Genomic DNA, 17,957 nt, shown 5'->3' with positions numbered 1-17,957 from the left:
AGTAGAATAATGATCTTCACAGGTGAGATGTATAATAGAATCAGACTTTCAATTTGCAAAATTAGGAAAATACTGTTACTTAGTATAACAATCCTTGAACTATAAGATCAATTATTCAAGGTTATATTAGTTATATAATAAAAAGCAAAAAAAAGAAATTCTATTAGAACTTAGCTTCCCTTTTATTTCTTTGTTTTCATGGCAGTAGACAATGACATGTTTTTCCAAAGCAAACACACTCTCAACTTTAAAGGATTCATTTTAGAAGCAAATAAATCTAAGTCCCATTCTTGGTAGCATCTCACGCTGATGTTGCTGTTTGAGAAAAGAGGCATCTGTGTTAATTGGGCCCTGTGGGTTTCTACTTGCAGCAGTACACAAAGAGAAAACATGAAGCAGCTGGTGCCTGTGGCCAGAGTAACCAGCCCAACACATAATGTGTGCAGCTTACAATGAAGGAAAAAAGTCAGCTGGTTACCCAGTGAGAGCCCAGATATAGACATACAATCATCAGGGTGAGCAAGCCATGGTCAAAGCTGCCAAAGCCCTCCCAAGCTAGGGTATTTTTTTTTTTTTGAGGTACAGGAAAATTTAATGAGTCCAGAATGATTGCAAAGTAAAAAATTTAAAGACACATAAGCATTATTTTATGTAGTTTTCAGCATCCTTGAATCATCTGAGAGATTTCTATTCAGGTAGAAGAATTCAGATACTTTTCTATTCTGTATTGCCAGTGAAAAAGTTTAACACCTTCTGTTATTTGCAAAATGCCCTGGCATCAATAGTGTTCTTACGAAAGGATAGTGCTGTCCTGGATTTATAAATAAGGCTATATTTTATTATTCTTTAATAAACAGTTATGGCATTTATGTCCTGTCAAGGAATTTCAGAAATTCTTCCAAAGCCAGTGGTGTATCCTCAAGCACAGCTGTATGAAATAGATCAAATAAGCTGGACTTCTTTATAAGAATTACAGCAGATGAAACTGCTCCATCATTTCACACTTGCTCTTGGATCCTCACAACAACCTCTAGCTATACTGAGCTTTCAAATATTAAGAAAGTAACTGCTACCTGGACAAGATACCCAACTGGATTTCTTCCAGTACAAACATAAACTGTATAGTTTTCCCGCTAATTGCTACTTTCTCAACTCTTAAGAATCGTGGCATAAACAGAACAGTCATTGCTTTGCACTGCCCAGCAAGTGAGGTTTGGAGCAGTACCAAAATGCTAACAGATGACAGCTTCTTAGCAGCAGCTGGTGACAGTTTTCACTCTGATAGCACTTTCACACTCCACAATTCCAGATGAATAACAGTTTGTTCCTACAAAGGTAAAAGACTTTCTCCATATACACTTTTGTACATATATATATAGATTTATGTTTTAATTAGCTTTTTGTTTTGAAAAAGTATTTCCAAGACATTGAAGAGTAATAATTATTATAAACAGATTGAGTCATCCAGGATTTCTCATAATTTGAAAAGCAATGTCAGTCTCAAGTGTCATGGTAGAGCTCAAAGAATCCACAGTTCATTTAATTCTAGTCATATGAAAACTAATCCTCTATGCATTGTGTACCTGTGTAGGTATTTATTTGTGTTAGGTGCTATGAGTAGCAAAGTTATATTGTCCATATACTTTAAATTAGAATACAAATTTGGTACCTCTTAGTAGGTTCTCATTCTTATATCTCTGACTGTAGAAATATTCATCATGAAGTGTGGTCAGTCCTATTCTTCCCCAAATTTGTAAATGCTGCCTGGCTAGTCTGATTTTATAACGCATTCCCCTTCATTGCCATTTCTTTGTCCATTTGCTGTTTTTGTAAAAAAGAAGAACATTAATATATTTTTAGCCTTGCCTGTGGTGGCACAGTGGATAGATCACTGACTTGGAATGCCAAGGTCACTGGTTCGAAATGATGGACTTACCTGTTCAAGGCACATATGATAAGCAACCAGTGAACAACTAAAATAAAGCAGCTATGAGTTGATACTTGTTGCTCCCCCATTCTGTAAAATCAATAAATAAAATCTTTAAAAAAATTAATATATTTTTGGAATAATAGTAGTAATATTTCTGGTATGAGGATAGTACTTATTATGAAACAGTAATTTTGGTAAATGGTGATTTGAGAAAATATTTCTTTTAAAACTATTTTTAAGGCACAGTGTGTTGTTTTACATCATCCAACTTCAAAATCAGTTTTCTATGATTTTACCAAATTACCAATGTTGGGTCAAAGGCTTTCAGATCTTTTTGAAAAATTTTAAATTTACCAAAATGATTTGTCAAAAAGCTTTCAAAGCATAGATGATAGGTGTATAAGTTTTCATTATACTTTTTTTTCTATTTTTCTGTATATTTACAAATTTCATAAAACTTTTTTAAAATATAGCAAAACATGGCCTGACCGGGTGGTAGCGCAGTGGACAGAGTGTTGACGTGGGACACTGAGGACCCAGGTTTGAAACCTTGAGGTCACTGGCTTGAGTGTGGGATCATAGACATGTCCCCGTGGTCACTGGCTTGAGCCCAAAGTTCACTGGCTTGAGGCCCAAAGGTCACTGACTTGAGGCTCAATGGTCACTGGCTTGAAGTCCAAGGTCACTGGCTTGACCAAGGGTTCACTGGCTTAGCTGGACATATATCAGCACCCCCCCCCCCATCCAGGCACGTATGAGAAACAATCAATGAACAACTAAAGTACCACAACTATGAATCGATACTTCTCATCTCTCTTTCTTCCTTTTTGTCTGTCTCTTTCTCTAAAATAATAAAATAAAATATAGCAAAACATGAATTTTATGTAAAGTTTGCTTTTAATTCTAAACCAATATCACATTTGCTATTGAGTATATGTTATAAAAACAAAAACGTATTTTATAGCTTAAGAGAATATTGTTAGTCATGCAATTATATTTTATGAATATGTATTATATAAGGTCTACCGGAAAGTTCTGTCCGTTTCTATCACAACAAGTTTCGACGCGTAAGCACATGTTTATTTGGTGCATGTGTGCCTCTCTATTTCTATCACTTAATGTATACATACTGATGTAGCAAATTAACTAAAACAAAGTTGATTCACGTTAGTCTTATGTGTGAAGCAATAGTGTACCATGGCTACTGATAAAGTTCATTTACACCACTGTATTGTATACATATTTCAACAAGAAAGAAATGCTACAGAAGCATGTAGAAATTTATTGAAAGTGTTTGGTGAAGGAATAATACCGACTATCACTTGTTTTTGTCCTTACAAAATTTTTTGAAGGGCAAAAAATTCAAAAATGAAGAATATATCAAACAAGCACTGGTTCAATTTTTCACATCAAAAGATAAAACATTTTTCAAAAACAGGATATACAAATTGCCCTCACGCTGGCAAGAAATCATTAATAATAATGGCAATTATATTATTTAATAAAGTTTATTGACAGTAAGAAAAATTTGTATTTTGTGTTATTCCAAAAATGGACAGAACTTTCCAGTAGACCTTATATTTTGTTTAATATATAATATAATTAACATTTAATAAAATTAGAAAAATCTATTACTTAAAATTTAACATTACTTTGCAAAATTTCTGATGCAAATTTTGCCTCCTCCAGGGGAAAGTTTTGTTTTCTTTTAAGTCAAAAACTCTTGGTATTTTTATAATAGACAACACTACTGCTCATAATTTTCAATTTGACATGTCCCCTCAGGTTGGACTTATCAGTAAGCTAGAATGGGGGAGGGTGAATGAGTCATAGTCATTTAGTTCTGCTGTCAGTTTTCTAAGGTAATTAATATGTTTAGTTTTACTTAAAAGATGCTATAGAAATGTGATTTCATGTTGAGTGCCCTTAGGGTTATAGTTTTTCTTTCTCATACAGACAGGCACCGACTTTTATACAAACTCAAATAAAAAGAAAAGATAGTATGTCCCATATACTCCCTCTCACACACCATGACAAATAGACCTTTTAGACGTGAATTGCATAGTAGAGACACAGTAATTTGAAATGAAGAGTATAAGGTATTATGAAATAATTGAAAATATAGAGAATTTCAAGAGTATTTTAGAAGTCAGTCTTAGCATCTTTTTTATTTTCAGTATTATTTTCTGATTTTTTTCTACTCTATGGTGTTATTTTATTTTACTGAATAATATTTCATTTTATTTTATATTTTTTATTTGTATTTACTCTTCTCATTTGTAATTATGCTATCAGAAAAGAAAAAAACTATTTCTAAGTTTTTCTTAGATTTATTTTCTTTCCTTTGTTGGAGTTAACCAAACCTATCCAGCATTTAACAAATGCAAGGAGAAATATATTTTGTAAATGTTTTTAAAAAGGAAGCCTGACCAGGCAGTGGTGCAGTGACTAGAGCATCAGCCTGGGATGTGTAGGACCCAGATCCAAAACCCCAGGGTTACCTGCTTGAGCGCAGGATAGCCAGCTTGAGTGTGGGATCATAGACATGACCCCATGGTCGCTAGCTTGAGCAAGGGATCACTGGCTGGGCTGGAGCCCCCTGGTCAAGACACATATAAGAAAGAAACCAATGAACAACTAAGGTACTGCAATGATGCTTCTCATCTCTCTCTCTTCCTGTCTATCTATCCCTGTTTCTCTCTCTCTCTCTCTCTCTCTTGCTTAAAAGTCAAAAACAGAAAAAAAAAAAAAACTGTCCGAGGAATGTTCCATCTGATAACATTATCTTGTTTCTCATTTTCAATCCACAGGGTGTGCTCTGTGCAGCTCCCCTAATTTTTATCATTCCATCGGCATGTTATCTGAAACTTTCTGAAGAACCAAGGACACACTCTGATAAGATTATGTCTTGTGTCATGCTTCCCATTGGTGCTGTGGTGATGGTCGTTGGGTTCATCATGGCTGTGACAAATCCTCAGGACTGCACACACGGGCAGGAAATGTTCTACTGCTTTGCTGACAATTCCTCTCTCACAAACATCTCAGTTTCTCAGTTTCAACTGACAACTCAACTTTCAATTTTAAACATCAGTACCTTTCAATGAGTTGACTGCTTTTAAAAATTTATGCACTAGAGCGTCGGCCTAGCGTGCGGAGGACCCGGGTTCGATTCCCGGCCAGGGCACACAGGAGAAGCGCCCATTGCTTCTCCACCCCTCCGCCGCGCTTTCCCTCTCTGTCTCTCTCTTCCCCTCCCGCAGGCCAAGGCTCCATTGGAGCAAAGATGGCCCGGGCGCTGGGCATGGCTCTGTGGCCTCTGCCTCAGGCGCTAGAGTGGCTCTGGTCGCAACATGGCGACGCCCAGGATGGGCAGAGCATCGCCCCCCTGGTGGGCAGCGCGTCCGCCCCCTGGTGGGCGTGCCGGGTGGATTCCCGGTCGGGCGCATGCGGGAGTCTGTCTGACTGTCTCTCCCTGTTTCCAGCTTCAGAAAAAATGAAAAAAAAAAAAAAAAAAAAAAAATTTATGCACATTTTTTTTATTGAATTTATTGTATGACACTGGCTAACAAAATCATACAGGTGTCAGGTGCACAATTCTACAGCACATCATCTATACACTCTTTGTGTATTCACAACCCGGAAGTCAAGTCTCCATTCATCACCATTTATCCTCCAAAATATAGACTTTTTCATGGACTGCTAAACCACATAATAGCACTCACACATGTTTTTTTAGTGTCTATATTATAAAATTATTACTTTGGCATTTATTAAGACTTGGCTTTCTTTATTATTTAGCTCAATATAAAAGATAAAAAGAAAATTGAATATATTGTATTTTAAACTGGGATAAAATAAATGTTTTGTTTTACTGACTACAGCCTAATTTTAATTGCAGAAGGAAAGTGAAGCCTTTGCCATCCTCTCAAAGCATTATTCTTTTATTTGATGTGAGCCAGTATATCTTGCTTTCATGGAAGTGGATGATTGTGGGTTAGAAGTTTGTATATGTGTCTTTTATGAGAAAAACAAAACACTGTGTCTTTTAAAGACTATGGAATCGAAAGGAAGGAAAGCTGTTTGAGAGAGTAAATATTGCAAAAACAAAGTGAAGCTCTCCATTATAATTTCAGCAGCCTCCCTTGTGTGGGGGGCAGTGAATCCCTGGAGAGATGAGTGAAAGTCCTTGCCAGGTTATTAAGAATAATAGATTGGATGTCCCAAGCATGATGTGTGAGGAATCAAAATTACCTCTCAACTTTTGATCTTGTGAGAATATGACAGTAGTGCCATTAAACAAATTATAAAGCAGGAGGGGAAAAAACCTACAAATTTTTCTGATGTATGAGCACAACAGAACTTTTGCATCAGCTTTGAACTGTTGAATGCGAAGTGGTTGCTGGAATATAAAACTGGAAGCCAAACTTTCGGACAAGAAGCTTCCAAGAACAATCAGGGTTTCAGAAGAGGCATTCTCCCTCGTTTGGGGTCATGCTCAGAGAAACTCCTGGGTGCTTTTGTTGACTGGATTCTCCAGAAGCTGATACTAAGATGGGGTTTGGCATGCAGGCTCTTTCTTAGGGGTCATAGCCAGTGGGAGAGAGGAGGAAAGCAAGGTTGGGAGGACAAAGTGGCACTGCAGTGTAGGCCAATGAAGCCTCAGGCAAGTTTGCAGGGAGTCTGGAGCGCACCGGCCATCAGAGTTGTCCTTGTACAGGAGAACTAGCTGGGCTTTAGCACCACTGCCGCATCAGCCCCTGAAGGTGGGCTCCAGTGGAAGGACATACCCTTGGGCCAGGCAGCTCTCTGCAGGTGAGCAACCGGAAGGAAGTGAGAGCTGGAGGCTGTCTGGTGGAAGCGGGGCGGGGGGTGGGGGGTGCAGGTTTCCCTGTACAGGACCTGGGAGGCACAGCTGGGTCCACCACAGCTGACCTCAGTTTTTTTTTTAAGTATTGCCCAAGATTTTATTTCTCACCTTTTCATTTGTGTTTCAATCCAGTTGACAATCCATAGTATTATATTAATTTTTGCCAAATCCTGAGACACTATCACAAGCAGTTAGTATACACATAATGGGTTTGTACAAATCACAGGCAAAAAATAATAATAATAATCCCACAGAAAGTATATAAAGCGTAGTTTCACAATAGACTGAATTGAAGAAGTGGTGAGAGCAGAGTCATTGTGTGTCTTGCATAGTAAGGAAGGCCTACTGAGAGCAAAGGGAGCTGCCCGTGGCAGGCAGAACCACGCTCAGGCTTCAAGCAGCGACTGTGTTTCAATAACACATCAGCCATGACACTAAATTAATTTAAATTATATTGGCTATGTAGATTTTCTGTATTTAATTTGCATATTTGTTTCTATAGTTGTTCAAGAATCAGATAGTTAAGTGGTTTGGGCCTAGTTTTAGACTGATACATGTTTTGGTAATAATAAAAATTCTTTCACTTCATAGTGAGGGAAATGTAAGAAATTTTTTTCAGCAGCCTATCCCTACATTAGTCCAGACTGAGAAACACTGGCCTACATAGTAATTAGATAAAATCATGAGAGATGAGATTTCTAAGAATGTACAGAGAGAAGCACTTCAAGGATAACATATGTAATTTAGCACTTGACCGCCTATTATCTGGTACTTACGGTATTGCTCCTGATGCATCAGCCTGGACTGGTTAAGGAAGCCAAAAGCTCCTGGTAGGAACTGAGTACTACATTGAGGCTTACTAAATATTTGTTCTGTTTTCTTGTTGTTTGGGTTTTTTGTTTTAGGGTTTTTACCCCCAAAATAACTGTAGAACAAGACTGCCTTGGACACAGTTATTAGCTGCATGGCTGACCAACATCTTTTAAATTATGATAGAATAAATCTTAGAAACTCACATTGCTTTTGCAGGAATACTTGTCTGTTTCTTTAGTTTGCCACCATTCAGAACTTCAAGAACCTCCCCCAACCAATTTTCTGCCTCAATTAAATAAGATTTCCACTGAAACTCATTTCCTCCCTTCTAATTCTTGACTTTGACAAAGCACCTTGCAATTTTGAAACCAATTTTTGAAGTTATCTCTACATTTGAACTTATAAAGTGATTTTTAATTTTCAAAAAGGGGGAGGTAATGTATCATTACAGACTAATGAAAACATTTAACAATACATTTTCATTAAGGGTATAGAGTGAATGAATGGCATCTGTATAACATAGATTGGATCCCTGTCCATGTCATTTAATAGGATCTGTAATCTCAACCCTAACTGCAACCGTCTTCAAATATCAGAACAGGTCGATTGCTTTGCCTTCTGCCTGTTTCCAGTGGTGTCAAGCAATAACTGTTGCCTTTTGTCTTTCTTAAAAGGCTCTGAATTCCACATTATCCAACTAAGAATATCCTAATTACTTCTCTGCTGGAGTCGTCGTGGCACACAGCTATTCAATTAAAGAGTAATTTATTGGACAGGAGCAGGCCTTCTGGTTTGTCTGTTGCACTATTCTCAGGAAAGTAGTGCTAGTCAGTTTTTCAGTAGAGACAGTCCCTGTTAGGAGTAGGAGTTGTCTGATATGCCAAGAGTGGCTCGAGCATAGACCAGCCAGAGACCATGACGTAGGGTTCTCATAAATACTTTACCAGTTGTGGTAAGGTAATAATTAAACACGCCAATCAGGTAGTTTCTTTAAAAATTTATAATTGACCATGACTGGTGGGTCAGTGGATAGAGCACCCACCTGGTGTATGGATGTCCCAGGTTCAATTCCTGGTTAGGGCACACAGAAAAAGTGACCATGTTCTTCTCCCCTCCCTCCATTCCCTCCCACAGCCAGTGGCTTGACTGGTTCCAACATGGCCCCAGGCACTGAGGATAGCTCCATTGGGCCACATCAGCCTCAGGCACTAAAAATAGCTCAGTACTTGAGCATTGGTCCCAGATAGAGTTGCTGAGTGTCTCCTGGTTGGGGCACATGTGGGAGTCTGCTTCACTATCTCCCTTCTTCTCACCAAAAAAAAAAAAAAAGAAAAGAAAGAAAGAAATTCTAATTATTCTAAAAAGTATATAAAATATTTGTCCGGAAAACAAACAAACATCAGAGGGATGAGAGACACCATGAGCTAGAGAGTACTTGACTAGAAGAGACAGAGAGTCCAGTCATTCTCTAAAGCAGTAGTTTTCAAATTTCCACATGTCTAAATCACCTGGGGGGTTTGTTCAGGCACAAATTGCCAGGCCCCACCTCCAGAGCTTCTGGTGCAGTATGCTAGGGTGAGGCTCGAGAAATCTCATTTCTGAAAACTTCCCAGGTGACAGTGCTGCTGTTGGTTCAAAGATCACATTTGAATAAGGTAGGAGGTTGGATACAAGAAAGATGTTGGCTGGGTCATTCATTTAGCAGGGTTAATCAACCTTTTTATACCTACCGCTCACTTTTGTATCTCTGTTAGTAAAATTTTCTAACTGCCCACCAGTTCCACAGTAATGATGATTTATAAAGTAGGGAAGTAACTTCACTTTATAAAATTTATAAAGCAGAGTTACAGCAAGTTAAAGCATATAATAATAATTACTTACCAAGTACTTTATGTCGGATTTTTGCTGTTTGACAGAATAAATCTCTATAAAACAACTTACTATAGTTAAATCTATCTTTTTATTTATACTTTGGTTGCTCTGCTACCACCCACCATGAAAGCTGGAACACCCACTAGTGGGTGGTAGGGACCAGGTTGACTACCACTGGTTTAGAGGCTAGACAAAATACAAGCAAGATGTAGAAACACCATGCTGGAGCTCAGGAGAGAAACAGGCAGGAGATAGGAGGGAGAGCTATTGGCACATATTAATGTACTTACCCTTTGTCTTTTTGAAAAATCATTTGGTGCTGCTTACTAAAAGAAAAGGAGGAACCAAGACAGTAAGATCATTGAAAAGTAAGAGAGGAAGAGAGTTGGCCTGACCTGTGGTGGCACAGTGGATAAAGCGTCGACCTGGAATGCTGAGGTTGCCGGTTCAAAACCCTGGGCCCGCCCGATCAAGGCACGTATGGGAGTTGATGCTTCCTGCTTCTCCCCCCTTCTCTCTCTCTCTCTCTCTCTCTCTCTCTCTCTCTCCTTTCTAAAATGAATAAAAATTTTTAAAAAAAGAGGGGAAGAGAGTTAACAAAGGAGAAAACAGAGATTGTAGTCTAAAGTCAACACAGCTGCAGTGGTTAGACTGAAAGCCTGGTTGAGAACCTACATGTATTGAAGGAAGACTTCCTGCACTTCTTAGCTCTTAGTTATGAGAAGAAAGAAAACACACTGGTGCCTCAAAAGTACACCAAGTTTTCCTAGAACTAAACTCAACAGAATGTCTTAACTGGAAAATTAGTCAAGGAACATAAGTATAACTGAATTATACTTGTAATAACATCATGCCGATGAAGAATTCATGTAGCAGTCCTCACAGTACACTTTATTAGTCACTCCACAAACATTTGCTCATCAACAATGAAGATTATCAGTAAATCTAGCTTTGGAATTTTTATTACATTATTTATTTATAGCAATATGTTAATGCTCTATTTTAAAAAAGCACATACAGATTTAGTCTGTCCTGCATTCCTAACACCCAGCTGATTCTTGCCTTTAGCAACTCACACCTAGACTAACCCATGGTACCTTACCTGAGCATTCTGCTCTGAGGCTCTTCTTCCTCGAAGACGGTTGTGCATCACTCCAAAAATTATCTTATTAAACTGATGCCTTAATAACGCCACTTGCTTGCTCAAAAGATTTTCATGAAATTTTTGTGCTTACAGGATAAAGTACAAACTCCATAGTCTATATGCAAAGCTTTCATAATATGACCTCAACATATCATTCTGGCCTTATTTCCTACAACTGGAAGGAGCTCCTTATTCTAACATACCTAAAGCATTACTTTATCCTAAAATTGCTCTGTGCCCCTTTGACCTTTGCCCCTGAATTCTTGCCATTCTTTCATCTGAAATGTCCAACCCCTTAGCCCAAACAAAATTCCATTACCCTTTAATCTTCTCCCTGGGCCATTCCTGACAACTCTAGTTGCAAGCTAGTTCTTTTTCCTTTGGAATTCTGTAATTCTCATATTATGCTATATGAAGTAACCTCTCCAATCAGATTAAATGTCCCTTGAGAACAGACAATGTGTTTAAAGCCTCTTTTTATTCTTTATGGTCCATGGCATGATGCCTTGAATGTAGTAAACACTTAAGTATTTGAAATGAGATTGATGGTTTAAAATGGTAAAACGGTTAATTGTATCAGTAGCCATACATATTATTTTATCAGATTTTTCCAGCTATAATGATTGTCATTCAGTAAAGTAGCATATTAATGTGCTGCATTCATCTAACAAGCTGGTTTAGATAATTAGTAGAGTTTCTTTTTTTGTTTTTTGTTTTTTAGATTTTATTTATTCATTATAGAGAGGGGAGGGGGAGAGAGAGAGAGAGAGAGAGAGAAGGGGGGAGGAGCAGAAAGCATCAACTCCCATATGTGCCTTGACCAGGCAAGCCCAGGGTTTTTTGAACCGGCAACCTCAGCGTTTTCAGGTTGATGCTTTATCCACTGCACCACCACAGGTCTTTTTTTGTTTTATTATGCATAGAACCTTCAGAAAAATATTTCAAATATTCTTAAAAAGATGCGTCAAGTACATACCAATCAGGACACAGCTGTTCACTTGTTTTGACTGCTAAACAAACATTTACTTTACCTTTCTTAATTATAAGATCCTAAAATCTGATACTATTTCATATTTAGTTTTTCTTTTTGCCCATCTTACTCATTCAAGATGATTGATAAACATTAAATGACTTGAATTTCTAATTTAGATGTGTTGGACTTAAATTGATAACTCAGTAAGAAAACTTACATTAGACCCTTCATTGAACATTATTTGTAAAGAAAAAAAGAGGCAATACTTGAACTGAAAAGTGTTTATGGGTTGGGTGTAATTATCACTTTGCTTAATCTCAGCAGACAGTGCAGTAATCTGACAGAGCACTGGAAACAGGAGGGGGAAATCATGAGAACACACCTCAGGCAACACAGCAGTTTGCAGTTTAAAATTTGAAATACTTTGGAAATGTTTATGTCCAAGGCACAATGGCAGCTTTGTAGTCATCATTTTTTTTTTTTTTTTTTTTTTTTTTTGCATTTTTCTGAAGCTGGAAACAGGGAGAGACAGTCAGACAGACTCCAGCATGCGCCCGACCGGGATCCACCCGGCATGCCCACCAGGGGCGACACTCTGCCCACCAGGGGGCGATGCTCTGCCCATCCTGGGCGTCGCCATGTTGCGACCAGAGCCACTCTAGCGCCTGAGGCAGAGGCCATCTTTGCTCCAATGGAGCCTTGGCTGCGGGAGGGGAAGAGAGAGACAGAGAGGAAGGAGAGGGGGAGGGGTGGAGAAGCAAATGGGCACTTCTCCTGTGTGCCCTGGCTGGGAATCGAACCCGGGTCCTCCGCACGCTAGGCCAACGCTCTACCGCTGAGCCAACCGGCCAGGGCCGTAGTCATCATTTTTAAATTTTGTCTTGCTGGGGGACAATAGGCCAGTCCTAGAAAAATGAATACAGTCTAGGCTTTTTATAGTCATATCCCATTACATAACAACATTGTTCTTTAATTCTTTAGGTTCTGAGAGAACTTAATAGAAAAGCATCTCTCAAGAAAAAAAATGACAAATTATTTTATCCTGAAACAGCAGCCTTTGGCTGACTTTTAACTTTTCTTAAACAATATTGCATTCTGGTGAAGTCCTAATATTTTTTCCCTAAATTATACCTTTTGATTATTGTTCTTCCATCACAAGATGTAAACAAACTAGAAGTTGAGTAATATGACTGGATTTTATGTGTTCTATGTCGCGAAGCATTTAAAAATGAATTTCAATTTGTTTAAAAAGCTGTTAAGAATAGACAAGGGGAGTGACTCGGCAAGAGAAGATGGCGACCGTGTGGGATGAGGCTGAGCAAGATGGAATCGGGGAGGAGGTGCTCAAGATGTCCACAGAAGAGATTATCCAGCGCACGTGGCTGCTGGACAGTGAAATCAAGATTATGAAGAGCAAAGTGTTACGAGTTACCCACGAACTTCAAGCCATGAAGGACAAGATCAAAGAGAACAGTGAGAAAATGAAAGTGAACAAGACGCTGTCGTACCTTGTCTCCAACGTCATCGAGCTTCTGGATGTTGATCCCAATGACCAAGAGGAGGATGGTGCCAATATTGACCTGGACTCCCAGAGGAAGGGCAAGTGTGCAGTGATCAAAACTTCTACACGACAGACATACTTCCTTCCTGGGATTGTGTTGGTAGATGCTGAAAAACTGAAGCCCGGAGACTTGGTGGGTGTGAACCAAGACTCCTATCTGATCCTGGAGACTCTACCCACAGAGTACGACTCACAGGTGAAGGCCATGAAAGTGGATGAAAGGCCCACAGAGCAATACAGTGACATCGGGGGCTTGGACAAGCAGATTCAGGAGCTGGTGGAAGCCATTGTCCTGCCAATGAACCACAAGGAAAAGTTTGAGAACTTGGGGATCCAGCCTCCAAAGGGAGTGCTGATGTACGGCCCCCAGGTATGGGGAAGACCCTGCTGGCCCCAGCTTGTGCTGCACAGACCAAGTCCACCTTCCTGAAGCTGGCTGGCCCCCAGCTGGTGCAGATGTTCATCGGGGATGGCGCCAAGTTGGTCCGGGACGCCTTTGCCCTGGCCAAGGAGAAAGCTCCATCCATCATCTTCATTGATGAGCTGGATGCCATCGGCACCAAGCGCTTTGACAGTGAGAAGGCCGGGGACCGGGAGGTGCAGAGGACAATGCTGGAGCTTCTGAACCAGCTGGACGGGTTCCAGCCCAACACCCAGGTCAAGGTAATCGCGGCCACCAACAGGGTGGACATCCTGGACCCTGCCCTGCTCCGCTCAGGCCGCCTGGACTGAAAGATTGAGTTCCCGATGCCCAACGAGAAGGCCAGGGCCAGTATCATGCAGATCCATTCCCAAAAGATGAACGTTAGCCCTGATGTGAACTATGAGGAGCTGGCCCGCTGTACGGATGACTTCAATGGGGCCCAGTGCAAGGCCGTGTGTGTGGAGGCAGGCATGATCGCACTACGCAGGGGTGCCATGGAGCTCACCCATGAGGACTACATGGAGGGCATCCTGGAGGTGCAGGCCAAGAAGAAAGTCAACTTGCAGTACTATGCCTAGGGGTCGCTGCCACACCACTCTGGTCTTTTGTAGTTAAAATTCGTAATAAAAGATGGTTTCAGCTCCCTGTCAAAAAAATAAAATAAAATAAAAAAGAATAGACAAGGGCAGGTAATTAACCTTAAACATTTATAAAAATAGGACTTAGAAAACAGATTTTGTAAAGAGGCAACTCTATTGTACAAGCATTTAAGAGGTACTCCCTATTCTCGAAGACAATCTGACCTTTCAAAGTAGACATTTTAAACGAGAAAAGTAGAAATTAAAAATAAGAGCTTCATATCTTTGTGCATCCTGGTGTTCATTGTGGCACTGCTCATGATGGCCAAGACATGGAGACAACCAAAGTGTCCTTCGAGAGGATTGGATAAAGAGGATAGCCATTGGAATGCCACTCAGCCATATATATACAACGGAATACTACTCAGCCATAAGAAAAGATGAAATAGTGCCATTTGTGACAACATGGATGGACCTTGAGAATATTATGCTAAGCAAAATAAGCCAGTCAGAAAAAGCCAAAAACCATATAATTTCACTCATAACTGAAACTGATAGATGCAGATTACAGTGTGGTGGTTTCCAGAAGGAAAGGGTGGAGGTCGTAAAGGGGTTCAAACATATAGCGATGAAAGATAATTTGACTTTGGGTGGTGGGCACACAATGCAATGTACAGAACACATATCATAAAAATGTACTCTTAAACCTATATGATCCTATTAAACAATATCACCCCAATAAATTTAATTTAAAAATATATGAGCTTCAGGTGGAAAATTTCCTTGGAACAAGTGATTCTATATGTGTAGCCTAAATGCCAACTGAGACTCCTTGCCCCCACATGATCTGATTAAACTTGATCATAAACCCCATTCCAGTCGGGAGCCTACTCATCATTTCAGAAAATTCTTCTGGCTTACTTTCTCATGCTTCTCAGGCCACCATAAACTCGTGTTTTATTGCTCTGTATCTTAAAACTTCATTATACTCCTGATGCAAAACACAATCTCTTCATCAGTTTCCATAAAAGTCCACTCACATCATGCATTTTGTAAGTTTTTTGTTGTGTCTTTTGAAAATTTAGAGTAGTTACAAAGAAGAGTCACATCCTAGAACACAGCTTTCAACAAATCTTCAGGATTCACCATCTAAGCTTCTCTTTTATTTCTCTCATTCTCCATCTCCTCCAGCTTATCAAGCACAAATTTCCCTCTGACGTCCTCCTGACATCCTAGCACCTCCAGGTTTTAGAAGACCCCACTCCCACTTTACTCCACACCTTGTTATTATATTTTTCCAACACAGAGACCATTTTTTTCCTAAGAAGAATTCAGTTGGAAGCTGTCAACACATTCACATTTAGTTTCATTTCCTGACACATATGTATCCTTTTATGTATATTCTTAGTTTAATCTCTGGTGACTTTGCTTTCCAAAAAAGGAGAAACTCAGAAGACTTCTGCCATGTGTAAAATTAAAATTAAAATTAAAAATTAAAATTAAATTCATGGTTCTAAATAGGAGCTGTTCTACCCAAATGGGTAACAGAAGGTTGACCAGCTTCTACTGTGGTTTCTCAACACAGTGAACCCAACATGGCTTACTGAGATCTGTGCTCCCATGGGTCCCTATTGCATATCGTCAGCCATTGTAATTTTCACTTCAACACCTGTCCTAATCTCCAAACAACAGCTGTGTAACTGCCTACTTCCTTTGCACTCTGGATAAATCCAGCCTTTCAGATTTAGATTATATCAGGCTCAGCTGTAGTGAGTGAATAATCATCTGCCTTGTAAGTGAAGGAAATCTGAAAAGTCTCTACTCATTTTTTCAGATGTCCTCCATGGCAGTGTTTTTCAACCAGTGTGCCATGAGACATGGTCAGGTGTGAGTATAAATACATTTAGAAACTATATTATTAACTACATGTATAATATGTACTGTGTTAGAGTGTCATTTTGTGTCATTTTGGTAGATGGTGTGCCCCAGGATTTTGTACATGTAAAAAATGTGCCGCGGCTCAAGAAAGGTTAAAAATCACTGCTCCATGGAATGATATCATGGCATCTGACATTGCTGATAGCTCTTCAGTATTTAAAATAGAGGCACCTTAACACTGGAGCATGAATTAGAGGATCTAGAAGAACAATTAGTAAGTGTAAATCTAAGAGGATGAGAATGCTAACTCCCCCCACTTCTCTCTACTTGCCTAAATCCCAGTAGCATTTAAGATTTTGCTCAAATGCCTCCTCCTCTGAAAAGTTTCCCCATTCATCTTCAGTAGACCATAACTTTTCTTCTTCTGCAAGACTGTGGTTCTGAAAATCAATAGAAGGAACAAGCCAAGAGTAAATAAGAGCTTTCTAACAATTAGAGCTGAACAATGTTGGCATAGACTACTCTGGGACTCAGTGAGCTCTTGTGCCTGGAACAACTTAGAGATTGGGCAAACGGATACCCACAATGTGGAAGCGGTTCTTATACTGCATAAAAATTTCACTTGGCAGTCTCTAAGGTCTCCCTTAGTACTGAGCTTCGAGGTACTGCCTCGGGTGCTTTGAGGAAATGAAATACAGAGCTGTTATGGAATACCTTCAGTATTTATTTTTGCATGTCTTTTAATTTTTTTCTAAATAAATGAACAGGAAAAGAGCAATGATCGCTCATTTCTTTTCACTAGTTAGACCACCTTGCACAAAATAAGTGTTCAAAAATTTGTGAATTGACCCATGACAGCATGTTTTGAAGGGACGTTAAGAAAGAGGACAAGGCCCTGGCCGGTTGGCTCAGCGGTAGAGCGTCGGCCTGGCGTGCGGGGGACCCGGGTTCGATTCCCGGCCAGGGCACATAGGAGAAGCGCCCATTTGCTTCTCCATCCCCCTCCCCTCCTTCCTCTCTGTCTCTCTCTTCCCCTCCCGCAGCCAAGCTCCATTGGAGCAAAGATGGCCCGGGCGCTGGGGATGGCTCCTTGGCCTCTGCCCCAGGCGCTAGAGTGGCTCTGGTTGCGGCAGAGCGAGGCCCGGAGGGGCAGAGCATCGCCCCCTGGTGGGCAGAGCTTCGCCCCTGGTGGGCATGCTGGGTGGATCCCAGTAGGGCACATGCGGGAATCTGTCTGACTGTCTCTCCCCGTTTCCAGCTTCAGAAAAATACAAAAAAAAAAAAAAGTAAATAAAAAAAAAAGAAAGAAAGAGGACGAAGGACAATCTGAAATAGAGCAGAGATGCAGTAGCACCACAAAGCATCAGATTTTTTAGAAATTAGGCCACACAAAAGGATGGGATCTCACGGGGAGTTAGAGGGATCCTTTAAGGACCGCTCCTATTTTATTGTGAAAAATAATATAAACAGGGCCACTTCAAAACTGAATCATCCCAGAGGAACTGCCTGACACATCTTACTCTTCAAACCTTTGGAATGTTTAAACTGGACAAAATAACCTTTGGACTGAGTCAACATTTTATTCCAAACTATTTGCAAAGCTAACAGGAAAGCAGACATTTTAATTACCAGGCTGAAAATAAAAGACATTCTTCAGAAAAAAGAAAAAAAAAAGACATTCTTTAGCAAATTAGCTTATCTGCACCTATAGAAAGTCCTTCCTTGACTTAACACCAACAGAAATTCCTTCCTTCTATTCATGTACTTTCCCCGCTTCCCTTCCTCATAAAAACCTCTTGCCTTCATATTCCTAATCAGAACACCACTTGCATTTCTGCCTGAATCAATGCTTCCCAAATAACTTTTCTTTTGTTATCTCAAATAAGTGCTTCTCTCCTCTCACTTTGGTCTTCTAGT

At 39.8% G+C, this 17,957-nt stretch overlaps 1 protein-coding gene and 1 pseudogene across 2 annotated transcripts in view; both read left to right on the top strand.

Annotated features, from left to right (window-relative positions):
• The window catches only part of SLC38A11 (solute carrier family 38 member 11), a 62,398-nt gene extending 57,343 nt beyond the window's left edge, over window positions 1-5,055 (top strand). For both annotated transcript variants that reach the window (XM_066345489.1, XM_066345488.1), the window contains one exon: window positions 4,741-5,055. In XM_066345489.1, coding sequence (XP_066201586.1) covers window positions 4,741-5,034 — 294 coding nt within the window. In that variant the 3' untranslated portion in view covers window positions 5,035-5,055. The remainder of the gene's footprint in view (window positions 1-4,740) is intronic.
• A 7,823-nt stretch (window positions 5,056-12,878) lies between these two features.
• LOC136378326 (26S proteasome regulatory subunit 6A pseudogene) lies at window positions 12,879-14,175 on the top strand (annotated as a pseudogene).
• The last annotated feature ends 3,782 nt before the right edge of the window (window positions 14,176-17,957 follow it).

This window comes from Saccopteryx leptura, chromosome 7, assembly GCF_036850995.1.
Source record: "Saccopteryx leptura isolate mSacLep1 chromosome 7, mSacLep1_pri_phased_curated, whole genome shotgun sequence".
NCBI lineage: Eukaryota > Metazoa > Chordata > Mammalia > Chiroptera > Emballonuridae > Saccopteryx > Saccopteryx leptura.
This window is presented reverse-complemented; position numbering and strand designations above follow the sequence as displayed.